At 40.0% G+C, this 17,941-nt stretch overlaps 1 protein-coding gene across 1 annotated transcript in view; it reads right to left on the bottom strand.

Moving 5' to 3' along the window:
• Positions 1-7,575: 7,575 nt before the first annotated feature.
• The window catches only part of LOC134211629 (fatty acyl-CoA reductase wat), a 109,464-nt gene continuing 99,098 nt past the window's right edge, over positions 7,576-17,941 (bottom strand). The window contains exons 7-11 of the mRNA XM_062688694.1: positions 10,116-10,418; positions 9,769-10,011; positions 8,149-8,300; positions 7,976-8,081; positions 7,576-7,893 (exon numbers count right to left, since the gene is read on the bottom strand). Of these exons, the coding sequence (XP_062544678.1) occupies positions 7,791-7,893; positions 7,976-8,081; positions 8,149-8,300; positions 9,769-10,011; positions 10,116-10,418 (907 nt within the window). The 3' untranslated portion in view covers positions 7,576-7,790. The remainder of the gene's footprint in view (positions 7,894-7,975; positions 8,082-8,148; positions 8,301-9,768; positions 10,012-10,115; positions 10,419-17,941) is intronic.

Raw genomic sequence — 17,941 nt, 5'->3', positions numbered from 1 at the left:
AACAGTTAGGCCACTCATCCTATCAATGCGAAGTATTTCTTAAAATGACTCCCATCCAACGATTTGAAGCCACAAACAAAAACGCTCTCTGAATCAATTGCTTGTCACCTTCGTCAAGGCCTGTACAAGTGGTACTTGTCAAGTCTGCCAGCAAAGACATCACACAATGCTGCACCAAAGCTAATCAATTCCACCCACCAAACCAACAGATCTCGCATAACTTTTCAAAAGTACCTAAGTAACATTTTTTTCATGAATTAATTTGAGTACTGCAATCAACAGAACAACATGAAAGCTATTGATTGCAGTATTCAAATTAATTAATCAAAAAATGTTACTTAGGTCCTTTTGAAAAGTTAAGCGAGAGATCCACAAATTTCGTCTTCGTATTAGCAGATCCAACATTCGGTCGACCTGGTACAATCGATCTAATTCTCGGCGTTGACATTTTCTATGACCTTCTACGAGATGGTTAAATAAAAGTCATCCAAGACAATTTGCTCTCTATTGTCCTGAGATTCCAGATGTCGCAGTTTGTTATCATCGCTGACATTGAAAAAAAGTACCAACAAATCAGGGTGAGGAAGTCTGATCATCCATTACAACAGATTCGATGGAGAGATTCCTCAACCCGGCAACCCAACTGCTGCAAACGTTTCAACTCACAAGGGTTACGTACGGAACATCTTCGGCTCCTTGGAAACAAATGTGTTCAGTAGTTAGATGAAGATGGGTTAAAAAATCATCCAGTGGCAGTAGTGGTTCTAGGGAGAGATGTTTATATGGACAATATGCTCACCGGGACAGATTGCATCGAAAAAAGTCAGGTGCTTTGTCAGCAGCTAATCGACCTGACCATTTCCTACGGTCTATCCCTGCAAAAATGGGCGTCAAACAATGCGACTGTTTTAGCAGTCGTTCCACCATATTTGATAGATGAACTACTCGAACTCGACTCAGCTGCCGCGCGCTCCCATAAAGGTGGATTGCAGTGGGACACTAATTCAGATTAGTTGCAGTACAATGTTCCGAAGCACAGGTATCAGAACGTCGGTTCAGGAGGCACGTTCCCCTCAATTTGGGAGATTTGTGCCATCGCCTTCACTGGCCTTTCTCATCATTTACCTGACGGAAAAGGAAGTGAAAAGGGGAAAGGAAGAGGAAGTGAAGTTGGAAAGGAGAATGGAACCATTTATAGGAAAGCCAGTTATGTGGACTCACACGCATTCAGCTAGGGACTAAAGAGAGGTCACAAAAACACAGAGGACGTAACAATGGACGAACGTCAAAGACGAAACACAGAGTGCACTGTGAAAAACGCATAATGCGAATCCATATAGGTGACAATCACAAAATATATTGTAAAAATCGCATAATGCGAATCCATATAGGTGGCAATTTGTTGAAAACTAAGTAAAACACATATTCATAACCCATTCTTATTGAACCTAACGTTGAGATAGAACAAGAGTAGCCGAACCCGAACGTCAAGAACGAAACACAGAGTACACTGTGAAAAACGCATAATGCGAATCCATATAGGTAACATGCACAAAGTACATTGTAAGAAAACGCATAATGCGAATCCATATAGGTGACGATTTGTTGAAAACACATATTCATAACCCCATTCTTATTGAACCTCACGTTGAGATTGAACAAGAGTAACCGAAGCCGAACGTCAAGGACGAGACACAGAGTACACTGTGAAAAACGCATAATGCGAATCCATAAAGGTAACATACACAAAGTACATTGTAAAAAAGACGCAAAATGCGAATCCATACAGGTGACAATTTGTTGAAAAAAAAACTAAGTAAAAAAAAAACATTTTCATAACCCCATCCTTAATCAACCTCAAGTTGAGATTAAACAAGAGTAGCTGAAGCCAAACATCAAAGACGAAACACAGATTACACTTTGAAAAACGCATAATACGAATCCATATAGGTGACAAACACAAAGTACGTTGTAAAAAAACGCATAATGCGAATCCATATAGGTGAAAATTTGTTGAAAAACTATGTAAAAACATATTCATAATCCCACCCTTATTCAACCTCAAGTTGAGATTAAACAAAAGTAGCTGAAGCCGAACGTCAAAGACGAAACACAGAGTACACTGTGAAAAGCGCATAATGCGAATCCATATAGGTGACAAACACAAAGCACATTGTAAAAAAAAATGCATAATGCGAATCCATATAGGTGGAAGTTTGTTGAAAAACTAAGTAGAACACATATTCATAACCCCACACTCACGTTGAGGATGAACAAGAGTAGCCAAAGCCGAACGTCAAAGACGAGACACAGAGTACACTGTGAAAAACGCATAATGCGAATCCATACAGGTGACAATTTGTTGAAAACTAAGTAAAACACTTATTCATAACCCCACTCTTATTTAACCTCACGTTGAGATTGAACAAGAGTAGCCGAAGCCTAACGTCAAGGAAGAGACACAGAGTACACTGTGAAAAAACGCATAATGCGAATCCATATAGGTAACATACACAAAGCACATTGTAAAAAACGCATAATGCGAATCCATATAGATGACAAATTGTTGAAAACTAATTAAAACACATATTAATAACCCTACTCTTATTTAACCTCACGATGAGGTTGAATAAGAGTAGCCGATTATCTCGGAGAAGTAAAAAGTCAACTACGCCATAGCTCCGGTTAGCGCAGCGAGGGCTCAAATACTGTGAAGGGGGCCCTGGTGCTTCACAGGCTCCGTTTGCGGTTAGGTTCTTATTAGACCCCCCTAACCATTCATTCGTAGGCACGGTAAGCATAAAGCCGCATCACACCGAAAATTAGGGGTCACCTGTATGGTGGACTTTTACCACTGGAACAGGCAATCCGTAATGTTATTCTCAGCCAGATAACCAGCTGCCGACACCACACGGCTATCTAGGCTGTTCGTGGAGAGAAGTTGACATTGACTTTACGTCAACTCTCAATGTGGCCGAACAGCCACCTGAAACAAATGTGTTCAGTAGTTAGATGAAGATGGGTCAAAAAATCATCCAGTGGCAGTAGTGGTTCTAGGGCGAGATGTTTATATGGACGATATGCTCACCGGGACAGATTGCATCGAAGAAAGTCAGGTGCTTTGTCAGCAGCTAATCGACCTGACCAATTCCGTTGGTCTATCCCTGCAAAAATGGGCGTCAAACAATGCGACTGTTTTAGCAGTCGTTCCACCATATTTGAGAGATGAACTATTCGAACTCGACTCAGCTGCCGCGCGCTCCCATAAAGGTGGATTGCAGTGGGACACTAATTCAGATTAGTTGCAGTACAATGTTCCGAAGTACAACACACACTTGCTAAACTAATAGTACTTTCGGATATCGCTCGTTTATTCGATACAAGCTGATACAAGCAAAGTTGATTCTCCAAGATGTATAGCGAGATGGCTGGAACGACGGCCTTCCTACGAGACAGGAGGTTTGCGCAGGCCCAATAAGCCGTCTGGAAAACCAATCATTACGAACAATATAAGAGATAATGCGACTCGATATAATCGGCGAAGACCTAGGCGACGAATACAGGATCACGAACCGGCTTCATAGTGCTGGGTAAGATGCGCCAACGCGTGATTGGGTGGCAGCCAATCAACGCAAGGATGCGCAAGCTGAGGATGAATGGTCGTTTCTTCAACTATAGCATCATCAACGTGCACTGCCCACACGAAGGGAGACCCGACGACGAGAAAGAAGCATTCTACGCACAGCTGGAGCAGACATTCGATGGATGCCCACTGCGGGACGTCAAAATCGTCATCGGTGTCATGAACGCACAGGTAGGAAGGGAGGAAATGTCTAGACCGGGCATCGGATCTGCACACCGTATCGAATAACAACGGCCAACGATGCATAAACTTCGCAGCCTCCCGCGGAATGGTAGTCCAAAGCACCTTCTTTCCCCGCAAAAATATCCACAAGGCCACATGGAGATCACCTAACCAAGAAACGGAAAACCAAATCGACCACGTTCTAATCGACGGTAAATTCTTCTCCGACATCACGAACGTCCGCACTTACCGCAGTGCGAATATTGAATCCGACCACTACCTCGTTGCAGTATGCTTGCGCTCAAAACTCTCGACGGTGTACAACACGCGTCGAAGTCGGACGCCGCGGCTTAACATTGGGCGGCTACAAGACGGTAGACTAGCCCAAGAATACGCGAAGCAGCTGGAAGTGGCACTTCCAACGGAAGAGCAGCTAGGCGCAGCGTCTCTTGAAGATGGCGATCCGCCATTGGTAGCACCGCAACCGCTGCACTAGGCACGGTTCCCCGGATCAGAGAAACGACTGGTATGACGGCGAATGTGAGCAGTTAGTGGAAGAGAAGAATGCAGCATGGGCGAGATTGTTGCAACACCGCACGAGGGCGAACGAGGCACGATATAAACAGGCGCGGAACAGACAAAACTCGACTTTCCAGAGGAAAAAGCGCCAGCAGGAAGATCGAGACCGTGAAGAGACGGAGCAACTGTACCGCGCTAATAACACACGGCTAGAGCGCTGCACTGGGTCATTACCAAGATTTGGGAGGAGGAAGTTTTGCCGCAGGAGTGGATGGAAGGTGTCGTGTGTCCGATATACAAAAAGGGCGATAAGCTGGATTGTAGCAACTACTGCGCAATCACATTGCTGAACGTCATCTACAAGGTACTCTCCCAAATTTTATGCCGTCGACTAGCACCAATTGCACCAATCGCCATTCGCCAAATACTGCAGAAATGCCGCGAATACAACGTGCCCACACATCATCTATTCATCGACTTCAAAGCCGCATATGATACAATCGATCGGGATCAGCTATGGCAGCTAATGCACGAACACGGTTTTCCGGATAAACTGACACGGTTGATCAAAGCGACGATGGATCGGGTGATATGCGTAGTTCGAGTTTCAGGGGCATTCTCGAGTCCCTTCGAAACCCACAGAGGGTTACGGCAAGGTGATGGTCTTACGTGTTTGCTATTCAACATCGCTTTGGAAGGGGTAATACGAAGAGCAGGGATTAACACGAGTGGTACAATTTTCAATAAGTCCGTCCAGCTATTTGGCTTCGCCGACGACATAGATATTATGGCACGTAACTTTGAGAAGATGGAGGAAGCCTACATCAGACTGGAGAGGGAAGCTAAGCGGATCGGACTAGTCATCAACACATCGAAGACGAAGTACATGATAGGAAGAGGTTCAAGAGAAGACAATGTGAGCCAACCACCGCGAGTTTGCATAGGTGGTGACGAAATCGAGGTGGTAGAAGAATTTGTGTACTTGGGCTCACTGGTGACTGCCGAAAATGACACCAGCAGAGAAATTCGGAGACGCATAGTGGCTGGAAATCGTACGTACTTTGGACTCCGGAAGACGCTCTGATCGAATAGAGTTCGCCGCCGTACCAAACTGACAATCTACAAAACGCTCATTAGACTGGTAGTCCTCTACGGACACGAGACCTGGACGATGCTCGTGGAGGACCAACGCGCACTTGGAGTTTTCGAAAGGAAAGTGCTGCGTACCATCTATGGTGGGGTGCAGATGGTGGACGGTACGTGAAGGAGGTGAATGAATCACGAGTTGCATCAGCTGTTGGGAGAACCATCCATCGTTCACACCGCGAAAATCGGACGACTGCGGTGGGCCGGGCATGTAGCCAGAATGTCGGATAGTAACCCGTTGAAAATGGTCCTCGACAACGATCCGACGGGCACAAGAAGGCGAGGTGCACAGCGGGCAAGGTGGATCGATCAGGTGGAAGATGACTTGCGGACCCTCCGTAGACTGCGTGGCTGGCGACGTGTAGCCATGGACCGAGCCGAATGGAGAAGACTCTTATATACCGTACAGGCCACTTCGGCTTAGTCTGAATAAATAATAATAATCCTGTGCAAAAACGAGCGCCGAATGAGCTGTTTTCGTTGTATTCCACATACTCTAAGCTCGTTCGAAGCGCAGCTTGGTTACAAACATTTGCTCATAATGCAAGAACCGGAGATAGAATATCTCTTCGTAATGGATATCTCTCGACCGCGGAGATCAACGTTGCTACCCTACTACTTGTCACACTCTCTCAACAGGAACACTTCGCCCAAGACTTGACGGAGATCTCTCGAAATGGACAAGTTAAGTCAAATTCTTGAAGTTGCTGTTCCCAATCCTGGCGCCCACGTTCCGTACGACTAACGCCCCCCATGCCCCCCCCCTATAACCCTGCCAGACAAGCATTGTCTCACAGAAATGATAATAGTGCACTACAACCCCGTACGCATTGGACTCAGCGACGTAACAACATAAAGGTCAGTGGTTCTGGTGAAGGAGGAGAACCTTCCTCCACTAAAGTGGAGAATAGAGTGCATCACGAAGATCTTCATGGGAGATGATAATTGCATTCGAGTCGTCGATGTGCGAATGAAAGACGACGAATACCGCCGAGGAATATCTAAAATCTGTGTATTGCCTGATCAACTCGATGATGGCGGCACCGTCGACCAACCTTCCACCAATCGCAGTGCGCCAAAGCTGGAAATTTACTGTTTCAATGTAAGAATGAGGACGCTGTTACTGCTTCAGACCCTAAGGCATGGGCTTCCGGAAGTACTTGAGTAGCATAGTAACGGGTGGCCACTAAAAAGCGGGAATGGAAAGAATGGCTCGGGAAGAAAACTACAAAGCAGTACAGTTAAGAAAATTATTTTGAGCATTTTAGTGGAAATACGTATCTGTCAAAATGCAGAAAATCTTAAACTTTGTTTGGACTAAGAACAGTTGGTTTGAAGTTATTATTCAAATTTACCAACCCATAGTCTAGCTTGATGAAACGCGCTTACAAGCCGTAAATGGTCAAAAATTCAAATTAAAAAATAGATATTTAAATTAAAGTAAATGTTCACAGTTTAAAGTTTATTGGATGCCCTCGATTATTAAGATTTTGCACCGAAATTTTCTCAGCCTTGCAGCCGATTTATTTAGCATTGAAAATTTATTGTTTTTTTATAGCATGACAAGCAAGCCAGCTTTTTTAAAGTTTTTTTTAATTTGTAAAAAACCTTGGACAAAAAAATGTTTTTGGTCAATTGGTAATTGTAATTGACTGCATGAGATGTTTCACTCCGATGATAATTTGTTCACATATCGTTTTGTTTCATATTACCCATTACTAATCCATTGATGATGTGCGTTTGCAATCCGTATTGCAGAATTGGGGACTCCATCTGTTGCAGATATTGGCCCCACAGCGCGCCACTACTGTTAACGTAGATACAATATCCTATTCCGATGTAGACCACCGCCAAGTACAATACACTCCACACTGTAAATCCCGGAGATGATCGCATCAAGGTTTGTGGCCATTGGCCTGATGCTTTAGACATATAATACAAAGGTGTTATAAAGCTATAGTAGTTTGGTTTCGTGTCGCTCTGGCTGTCTTTTGGAGATGACTTCGCCATTTCGGATGTTAGTCGCCGACTGAATTATTTTGGTTATGCAACGTGATATCTTGTGGGAAAGTGATATTTAAGGTCATAAAAAATTCAATTAATGATACGAGATACGCTAATCGATGTGCGTTGTCATCTATATTTAATTATTTTCGTAATTAACAAAAAACGTATATGTTTACCGTTTGAAAGAACATAGAGGTTAACATTCACCTTTATGGAATAATTGTCATTTGAGGGGTTGGGATGAGCACGAATGGAATTAATCTATATATTCACACAGCTAGCCTATATGGAATGTAATCTTTCTTAATTGCTATTAGACTGAAGTTGCGAACACTTTGTTGTACAGCCACATGCCAAAGTAGTAGAGAAAAGCACCGTAGATAATCGTCTTGCAAAATTTGTCAACAAACCACATTCTGAAAAGACAATAAAAGCGTGATTTAAATTGGTTTACTCATCATGAACAATTCAATTTTGATCCCTTATATGAACACTTACATTCTCATGTGTCGTCTTGCAGCGGGTACTGACTCGTCCGATTCTTTTAGAATATATCTTCTTGCACCCCAGATGCAATTTTCGAAATACTCGTTAATTTCAACACCTGAAATTTTTATTACATTAACAATGTCTCCTTAAATACATTTATACCATTATATAGCTATAATTACCTCCGGCGTCGATTTTGAATTTAACTTTCTCTTCTTCGTTAATTTGGTCTCTCAGGTGGTTGATGCCGCTGTTGTCAAAGTCCCACTGATTGTTGGCGTAGTATTCAAACACTTCAAATCCGTTGGCGATCCTTCGGTGCACACGGCAAAGTCTGAAACAATTTATAATAATGAGCTGGTATTCAACCGTATGGAAGCGGTTAGCTGTTCATGTGGAAGGTTCTGCACCATAGATGCAGATAGTCACATTCCAAGTTTGTACAATTCGGATCAATGGAATTGTGGTTTCCAGATGGGCATGGCCAGAAATAGTTATCCTTTCTTTTGTGTCATGGATAACTACTAAAACTACATAAACGATGCATTTTAAATTAACAAAACAATTCTCGGTGACATTGTAGAAACAGAGAAAATTACAGAATAATATCGAATAATTTCCAGAAGAAAGTAAAAAGTATTATAACTCAAATAAAATTTCTCTGGAAAACAGGAAAATATCACGTAAAAATTACTAAATAGGAAAAAAAATCAGAAATCAGAAAAATTTCTTTTGGAAATTAGGAGGGAGATAAAAGATTTTTCCAATCAAATTAAAAAAACAAATTCTAAGAAATTCAGAAGTGGAAATGTGGAAACACAGAAAAAAAATCCTTTGAACATCAGAGACTTTGTGGAAATTCGGAAGAAAAAAAAATCGTGGAAATTTAGAAATACTCTTGAATACTTCTCTTGAAAATTATGAAGTGTTGTTCATACAAATTCATAAGAATATCGCATAGAAAATTAGGAGAATTCAAATGGTAAAATGAAAAAAAGCAATTTTCCGTGAAAATTTGGGAAAGTTCCACGAGTAAATTAAAAGAAAATCTTTGGATAATAAGAAATCTTGAAGAATATCCCTTGGAAGTAAATAAAAAAACTTCCATGGAAATTCAGAAGAACAAACTAAAAAACCTCACTTGTCATAAGACGAGTCAATACCATCCCATTGAATTCCACCACTTAATTGTATCTTGACAGATACGTATTTCGACCTCAAAGGTAAGGCCGTCTTCAGTGTCTCGTACTTGACTCGACTCGAGTCGAGTCAAGTACGAGACACTGAAGACGGCCTTACCTTTGAGGTCGAAATACGTATCTGTCAAGATACAATTAAGTGGTGGAATTCAATGGGATGGTATTGACTCGTCTTATGACAAGTGAAGACATTCCACTAAAAAGCTCAAAATAATTTTCTGAAAAACCTGCCAATTCATAAAAAAAATGTAGAAATTTATTGGAGTTCATTGTGTAAATTCGATGAGTAAGTTTTGCCGAGCAAACATAAAAGAAGTGGGAACTCAGAGCTTCTCGTGAAAATTCTATAATCCGTTGTAATTGTGGATAAGCAATGGAAGGAAACTAAAATCGTCTGGCCATTGATTTCGATACTTATGTAAATGCCATTCTCGAATACATGGGGATTAACAATTTCGATTAACAATCGAGTTTCATTACCTATTTAATCGAAATCATTGCTAGATTTTCCATTTTTCACGATTTAAACTCTATCAAAACAATCATAACACATTTAGAAAGTAACACCGCCGACTGTATGCAGCTCATCGCTTTATCACTTACACTGGTTTATATCCTAGAACGTACAGCAAGCAGTCTATTAGCACCGCCGGTATCCAGTGGAAGAAAAGAGCCGCCAGATTGTGCTGCCATCTGTACTTCTTCATGTTGCCACCCGGGTACCAGAAGACTCCATTCAAAGGCACTTTCTTGGCTACAATGGACTTACCTAGGTCTATGATACCTTCCCACGATACTCTAATCTCCTGTGAGCTCACTAAATGAATAATGTTTCGCGAATAATCCCTGCGGGGAACGTGTGAGATAATGAGCATTAATTAAATTAAATTATCATGACCGCATCATGGCGCTGGAGGCAACAACACAGTTGAAAGTGAAACCGCACGTACTTCTGGTCTACGTAATTCCAGGTACCGACGCAGATAGCGCTTATGCCGAAATCGACTGGGAGGTAATCGCCGTAGCCCGTGGAGTTGCAGTACATCGAACGAATGACGCCCTTTCCGGCGCCAATCAAAAGCCCCACCGGTCCGTTGATGTTGTCCGTCCAGCCGGATACCGGTTCCCGCCAGGTGGGTACCACGATTGAGGGGCGGAAGATTACTGCGGGAATGTCTTTCATCGCTTCGACGACAAGAGCTTCACCGAGAGCTTTGGTGTAGGCGTAGGTGTTGGGACATTCGCCAAGAATTCTGGAAGTAAAGAGTGATGAATGCTTTATTTATTGTAAATAAAATTGACTTTATCACGACTAATATTATTGTTTAACGATATCATATTTTTGCATCTTAAATTTGCAACATTAGATTAAAATAAATATTTAATGTTGGAAGTACACTTGCCATAGAATTATTTCATTTAAGTCCACTACTTGGTTGTAGTTTTCTAGATACATCAATTTCGTGAAAGTGTTTAAAAAAGTAAAGAACACTGATTGCCATTGCACATTGAATAAGCTAATCAACGATATAATAAATAACTGAAGAAAAAACTATTTAGAATAACATAAAGAAACAGAAGCAGTGAATGATGTGCAATCAACCATTCGAGCAAATCAAATTTTGACTTTTTTGCTCCCTGAAGCTTAAAAGATTGTATTAGCCATTTTAGTAATCCTGCTACATTTTTCTGCTAATTTGGATATAATTTAAATGTTCACACGTCATTTGAAGTTTGTATGGAAATTACAATAGAAATCGTCACTTATGTAAAAGACTGTTTCGTGAGATTTTTTTTTTTTTCTTGTGCGGTATATTTTATTACTGCGACCATTTTTTTGATCTATTGTAATATATTCCCCTTTTTTTTCTTGCTATGTCATTATGGCGTATCGCTATTGGAAGTGATCGTCATTGTTTGACTAACAGCTTCTCCCCAACACGGCTCAGCTTTTCGAATGAAATGCACCACCGAATTGGGATTTGTTCTACCAAGCTCAAGTGGTTCTATAAGCCCCTTGGTGAAGAACTTTTGTCTTGTTCGGAAATTGCGGGACAACGGCATAACAGATGCTCGAATCTTCTTTTCTATGTCGCAGAAGCGACATAGATCATTCTGAAGTTTCCCTATAAGCTTTAAATGATATCGATTCGGACAATGACCTGTATTGAGATCTGTATACGTGCTTAGGTATCTTTTAGACAATTCTAACATGTTACGAGTTAGGGAAACATTTGGAATAATAAAACGTTTCGATTGCCTGGGATTATGCTGCGTTCCTAAAATTCGTTTCTAATTTTATAGTTTCCCTTGCCTTTAGCTCGATACGAAGATAAGTAGTTGATAAGCTGCAAAAAGGTTCTGATTCAGTAAACCAGCTTGATGTTCCGAGTCTCGCCATCACATCGGCTTTTTCATTACCATCTATTCCACAGTGTCCTGTAACCCAATATAGATTGACTTGGTTACGACAAGACCATTTTGTACTGAACTGAATGCATTCTCAAAATTGTTTTGAAGAGCATGTTGCCGACTTAAGAGCATTCAAAGCTGCTTGGCAGTCGGACATTATGCATATATTTGAGTGTCTGTAGTTCCTACGCAAACATATTACAGAACACTCTAGAATTGCGTGAACTTCCGCTTGGAATACGGATGGCCAACTTCCCATGGGAATCGATATGTCTATCCCAGGGCCAGTAACTCCTGCTCCCACATGGTTGTTCAATTTTGAACCGTCAGTATAAAACGTAATTGATCCTGAACGAAGTGTTGGTCCTCCATTCAACCATGTATTGCGCCCAGGATCAATTACTTTGAATAGTCTATTGAAATAGTACTTTTTCTCCATCCAGTCTTCATTGTTTATTACTAGGGAGTTTATACTGAAGATTTTTAGAATGCTAAGATGACAATCTTTTCAGCTTCTAATTGTACAATTTGATGCAGAGGAAGCATGTACAGTAAAGCATTTAGTGCACTCGATGGTGTACTGCTCATTGCACCTGTAATTAAGATAGTCGCTAATCGATGAAGTTTTTCAAGCTTCATCTGAGCATTCTTCTCTTTCGTCTTTGGCCACGAGACCAAAGAACCATAGGTAATTCTTGGTTTTACTATAGCTGAATATATCCAAAGGATCATTTTCGGCTTAAGTCCCCATTGCCTACCAAAAGTTCGTTTACTAATCCATAGAGCATTTGTCGCTTTATTAATGGCGTGTTCTAAATGCATGTTCCAGTTAAGTTTGCTATCAAGAACTACGCCAAGGAATTTGACTGTATTTGAAAGTTCCAATCGTGTACCTTTCAATATCATGTTGTTTAGTGAGAATTTCCTCCTACGCGTGAAGGGCACAATAGTGGTTTTGGACGGATTTACACTCAATCCTTCTCTATCGCACCATGTGGAGACATAGTTTAAAGCAGTTTGCATTCTGTTGGCGATAATGTCATTGTATTTGCCTCGTACTATTATGACAATATCGTCAGCGAAACCAATTACTTCGAAGCCCTGGGCTATAAGGTATTTGAGAAGATCATCTACTATTAAAGACCACAATAAAGGTGATAATACGCCTCCTTGTGGGCCCCCTTGATTGCTCTAACACTAATGTGAAAATTTCCAAGGTTAGCTGATATTTCTCTTTTTGTTAACATTCCTTCAATCCAATCTACAATGCATTTATCGAAGCCACAATTTGACATTGCCTTTTTATGGAATTATGAGAAGTGTTGTCAAAAGCTCCCTCTATATCTAAGAAAGCAGCAAGGGAAATTTCTTTTGCTTCAAAAGATTTTTCTAATTTTGTAACAACTGCATGTAATGCGGTTACTGATGACTTACCTTCCTGATAAGCGAATTGGTGTTTGCTTAACGGTAGTTGGGTTAAATATGATGACTTGATATGTTCATCTATTATGTTTTCCATTGTTTTCAGTAGAACGGAGGACAAGCTTATAGGCCTAAAGGATTTTTCGTGAGATAGTCCATGAACTATTTCAATGTTAATAATGCGTTGACTTGATAAAACAAACTTCCCAAGTTGGCAGATAGTTGTTGTTGTGAAGCGATTGACCATTTGCAAGCAAAGTTAAAAAGAAAACAAAAATGCTAATTATTGATATTGATGTTATTCTTTTACGTGTTAACCTTCTGGGAATTTGCATGGTCCTGGATCACTCGTGCCGCTCTTGTGAACGACAAGAGTGCTTTTTAAGAATGTGATGTACTTTTTACAACGGTACGAGTCCCGGAAGTTTAAATTAAATTTTCCACGATTCAGTATTTTCTCAATAACTTTTCTTATAAGCATCAAATCGTGTCGCAATAAAAACATTTTTTTCTTACTATTTTTTTCTGTTTCCAATGCAATCATAAATTTTTAAAACTCAATTGGAAGTTTTGTGGAACGGATTTCCATAAAATTTATTGTTCCTAAGTTACTGCGTGTGTTCACTCGAATTACATCAAAATTAACTAAATTATTTAACTTGAAAATGAACGAATGAATAAAAACGAATCATCACATTAAACTAATTAACACACAATTAATTTAATAATGTTAACAAACAAGCGAATGAATTTTCTCAATTTATCCAACAAATTATCGAATACATTTTTTCATTTATGGATTTCAAGAAATCCTTATCTGGTTACTGGTTTTCGGACTTCCAGAAATTCTTATCAACCTTCAAGCCATTACAACACCAAGCTATTCTAGCGAAGCTTTAAGTTATTTATTTTAATCTTTATGTTGGTGAAGTTGGGCAATTTGTGTCCAGTTCTTCATTAGTATTCTTATTTGATCAAAACTTGTTTTGGCACTTTGTTTTAGTGGGCTTCGTGGTTGTGCGGTAAGCGACGTCAGTAGTCGTCTAGCGCATTTACGTGTCGTGAACTGTTGGTTCGATTCTCGCCTTAGTATGGAGAAAATTTGTCGTAAAGCAGAAAATTATCTACCTGGTCTACTGAGTGTTGTGTGCATGCCCGCCCGTTGTCTAATGCTAGGCAGGGACTGAGTCCAAAAGAGAATGAAAAAAGCCTCTCTCATCATCCATGTATACATTTACTATATGTCGCATACCGTGAGAGACTTTTTTTTCGTAAGCTTTCAAGATAATAGTAGTTTCTGCAACAAGTTGCAAAAAGATGATTTTTTCAGCACGAGTTGTACGTTTATCCATTTGCCGTTTATCCGTTTATTTATTGCCAAGTAGATAAATACTACGAGTGCTGAAAAATTTGAGTTTTGCAACGAGCTGCACACGCTATTTTTTGCAATGACGAAAAATGGGCTTCAATATGGTAAACTTGTAGCAAAACGGTACAAACTGATTTACTCCATATGATCATTTTCACCAAATAAATCATGTTGCTGCAGAGAACAATCATATTCCATGTTATCGTGCCACATTGCATAGGTCGACAAGCCTTGAAGCGATAGATGAACTTGCCTTTGGAAATTATGATGTCATAGCCATCAAACTATTTCATTTATTACGCGACGCAGCGAATACACTATTTGATCAGTTACCCAAGCTTGATCAGCAAAATGTAGTCATGTTCTGTTCTGATGTTGGTTTTTCATTATAGCATCCAAATGAGTGCTATAATGGATTTTTTGCAATTCCTGATCATAAAACCTGGTTTATAGTTGTCATTTGAGTGATAAAACGGCCTACTTTTCCATACCAACAGAATGGGTGCTTTAATGATTATTATGCAACTCAAATGGGTTGCATAATATTCATTATAGCACTCATTTGGGTGCTATAATGAAAAACCTACATTTGGACAGTAGTTATATGACTACATTTAGCTGAATTAGTTTGGGTGAGTGTTTAAATAGTGCACTCTAAGCGTCTCGTAATAAATGAAGGTTTGTTGGACATAACATCACAATTTTCCAAAGGCAATTGCATCCATCGCTTCAAAGCTTTTCAAGCAATGCAATTTGGCACGATAAGATGGAATCTTATTGTTCTCTGCCGCAACATAATTTATTGGCATGAATGATCATGTGGAGTAAATTCGATTGTACAATTTTCGTAAAGATTTATCATATTAAAGCCCATTTTCGTCATTGCAAATAGCGTAATGCAACTCGATGTAAAACTCGATTTTCAGCACTCGTAGTATTTATCCAACTCGGCAAGCCTCGTTGGATAAACGTACAACTCGTGCTGAAAAAATCATCTTTTTGCAACTAGTTACACAAACTACTATTATGCAACCCATTTGAGTTGCATAATGGTCATTAAAGCACCCATTTGGTTGGTATGGAAAAGTAGGCCGTTTCATCACTCAATGACGTACTGTAAACCAGGTATTATGATCAGGAATTGCCCAAAAAATGTTATAATGGCTTGTTATGATTCGGAACAGTTTTTGGCTTTCTTTTATCATTGATCGTTATCCATTGAGAGCGATTTCTGCAAACCCTGATGCTAGGTGTTAAGTATTCAGCAGGGTTTGCATAAATCGCTCTCAATATATAATGAATAACGATAAAAGAGAGGCAACAATCCTTGCAAAAACCTCTTCTAATCATAACAAGCCATGAAAACAAATCTATCGCATTTGTATACGAGTTGGAGAAAGCTGATTCGGATAGCTCGGCCCCCACCAAGGGGGTTTTGAGTAGAGGTGTGCGCCGGTCCGATATTCGTCGGCGGCGGCGTTTGTCAGAATTTTGGTCGGCGGCGGCGGCGTTTTCGGCGTCACGCCGAAAGCCATTTTAGCCGGCGGCGGCGTGAATCGGCGTGGCGATTTTTTAATTACGCATCTTCAAAAAAAATACATTTTTTCGGGATAGACTTTTATTTACAAAGGAAAAATCTTTTAAAATTCGCATGAAAAATCTAATGAACTTCTTCTTAAAATTCTATAAGTTTTTCCTAAAATTGGAAATATTTTTCTGATTTTCCACGGGAACTTTGAAATTCCGAGAAATCTTCGGAATTACCAAGAAAAGCTCTTTAGAATTAATAAATAAAATTGTTTGGAATTTCAGCATCAAATTTGTAGCTATTTACGAAAATTATTATTTAGTATTCTTCGAAATTTACTCAGACAATTCTTCATATTTGTAGAAGAGTACGGCTAGTAGAATGGGTGTTTTAACGTTTGCTTCCTCAGTCTAGAATAATTAAGACGGATAATTTTGTTCCACGGGACACTCCAAGAAGTTTTCAAGGAAAATTCTCTGGAATATTCACGGAATTTGAACGGAAATTTCTTTAGAATTTTGTGCGAAAAATTGTTCAAAATTTAAGATTTCAATAAAAAAAATCTTTGGATTTCAATGAAAAATTGTTCGGAATTATTGGATTTCTACGGGAAATTCTTTGTACAGTAGACGTTCGATAACTGAAAGTCATTTAAATGCAATGCTTTTAAATGCAATTCGATAGTTACATCAGTTTTGCAGTTCTCGGACAGCTGAACTTCAAAACGATTTAAAAGTCGATGATAGCTGCATTGCGCTGCACAATCCGGTGCGTTTCGAAAATGCCGTTTGGTCGAAATGATCGTTTGACAGAATGGGCCATTTGTCCGAAAATATCGCTTGGGCCAACAGGTTATACGGCCAAATGTCAATAAGTGAACTGAATAAGTCAAAAATATCCATCCGTTTGGCCTAATAACATTTACGGAAAAAGGCCTTTTTGTCAAACGACTGTTGAACGAAATTTCGTAACCTCTCTACTTTTTAAGTCGATACTGGCTTTTAAGCCAAAAGTCATCTAACCAAATCCCATTAAGCCGAACTGAGCGAAACAGTTATCATGTCGTAAATGGTTTGACCAAGAATGTAGTTTGACCGAAAGCGACATACAGATGAAATGGACATTCAGTCGAACTGGTAATTTGGCCGAAAAAATCATTTGACCGAAAATGCCCTTTGTCATTTGGCTCACAAATATCTTTTCTGCAAAAAAAAAACCCTTTCGGCCAAACGGCATTTTCTGCCAAATAACCTATTCGACTAAACGTCATTTTGGCAAAATGATCAATTTAGCCAAACGACACTTTTCAAAAAAGGTGGCAGAAAGGTCATTTTTGGGCCAAATGGCTTTTTCTGCCGAATGGCAATTCTTACCAAAAGTCTTTTTTGGTCAAATGGTCTATTTGGTCAAACGACATTTTTGGCCGAACGGCATTTTCAGCCAAATTACCTGTTAGGGTAAAGACTTTCTACAAGTCCGGCCAAATGTTTCTTTTGGCTGTACGTCGCTTTCGACCAAACTACATTTTCGGTCAAATCAGTTTTGACCTGATAACAGGATGCTGGGTCATTAGGCCGAAGGCCATTAGGCCGAATGGTCATTAGGCCGAACGGTCATTAGGCCGAATGGCCATTAGGCCGAATGTGAGAACTGGGGAGTGAGAAGTGAGTAGTGCGCAATGAGGAAGAAGTAGAAAGGAAGACGGAGGAAGTAAGAAGGTAGAAGGAAGAAGGAAAAAGGAAGAAGGAAGAATGAAGAAGGAAAAAGGAAAAAGGAAAAAGGAAGAAGCAAGAAGGAAGAAGGAAGAAGGAAGAAGGAAGAAGGAAGAAGGAAGAAGGAAGAAGGAAGAAGGAAGAAGGAAGAAGGAAGAAGGAAGAAGGAAGAAGGAAGAAGGAAGAAGGAAGAAGGAAGAAGGAAGAAGGAAGAAGGAAGACGAAAGACGGAAGACGGAATACGGAAGAAGGAAGAAGCAAGAAGGAAGAACCAAGAAGAAGAAGCCAGAAGGAAGAAGAAAGAAGTAAGAAGAAAAAAGGAAGAAGGAAGAA

Source organism: Armigeres subalbatus, chromosome 2 (assembly GCF_024139115.2).
Source record: "Armigeres subalbatus isolate Guangzhou_Male chromosome 2, GZ_Asu_2, whole genome shotgun sequence".
Lineage (NCBI taxonomy): Eukaryota > Metazoa > Arthropoda > Insecta > Diptera > Culicidae > Armigeres > Armigeres subalbatus.
The sequence above is the reverse complement of the archived record's forward strand: the minus strand, read 5'-3'. Positions and strand labels throughout refer to the sequence as shown.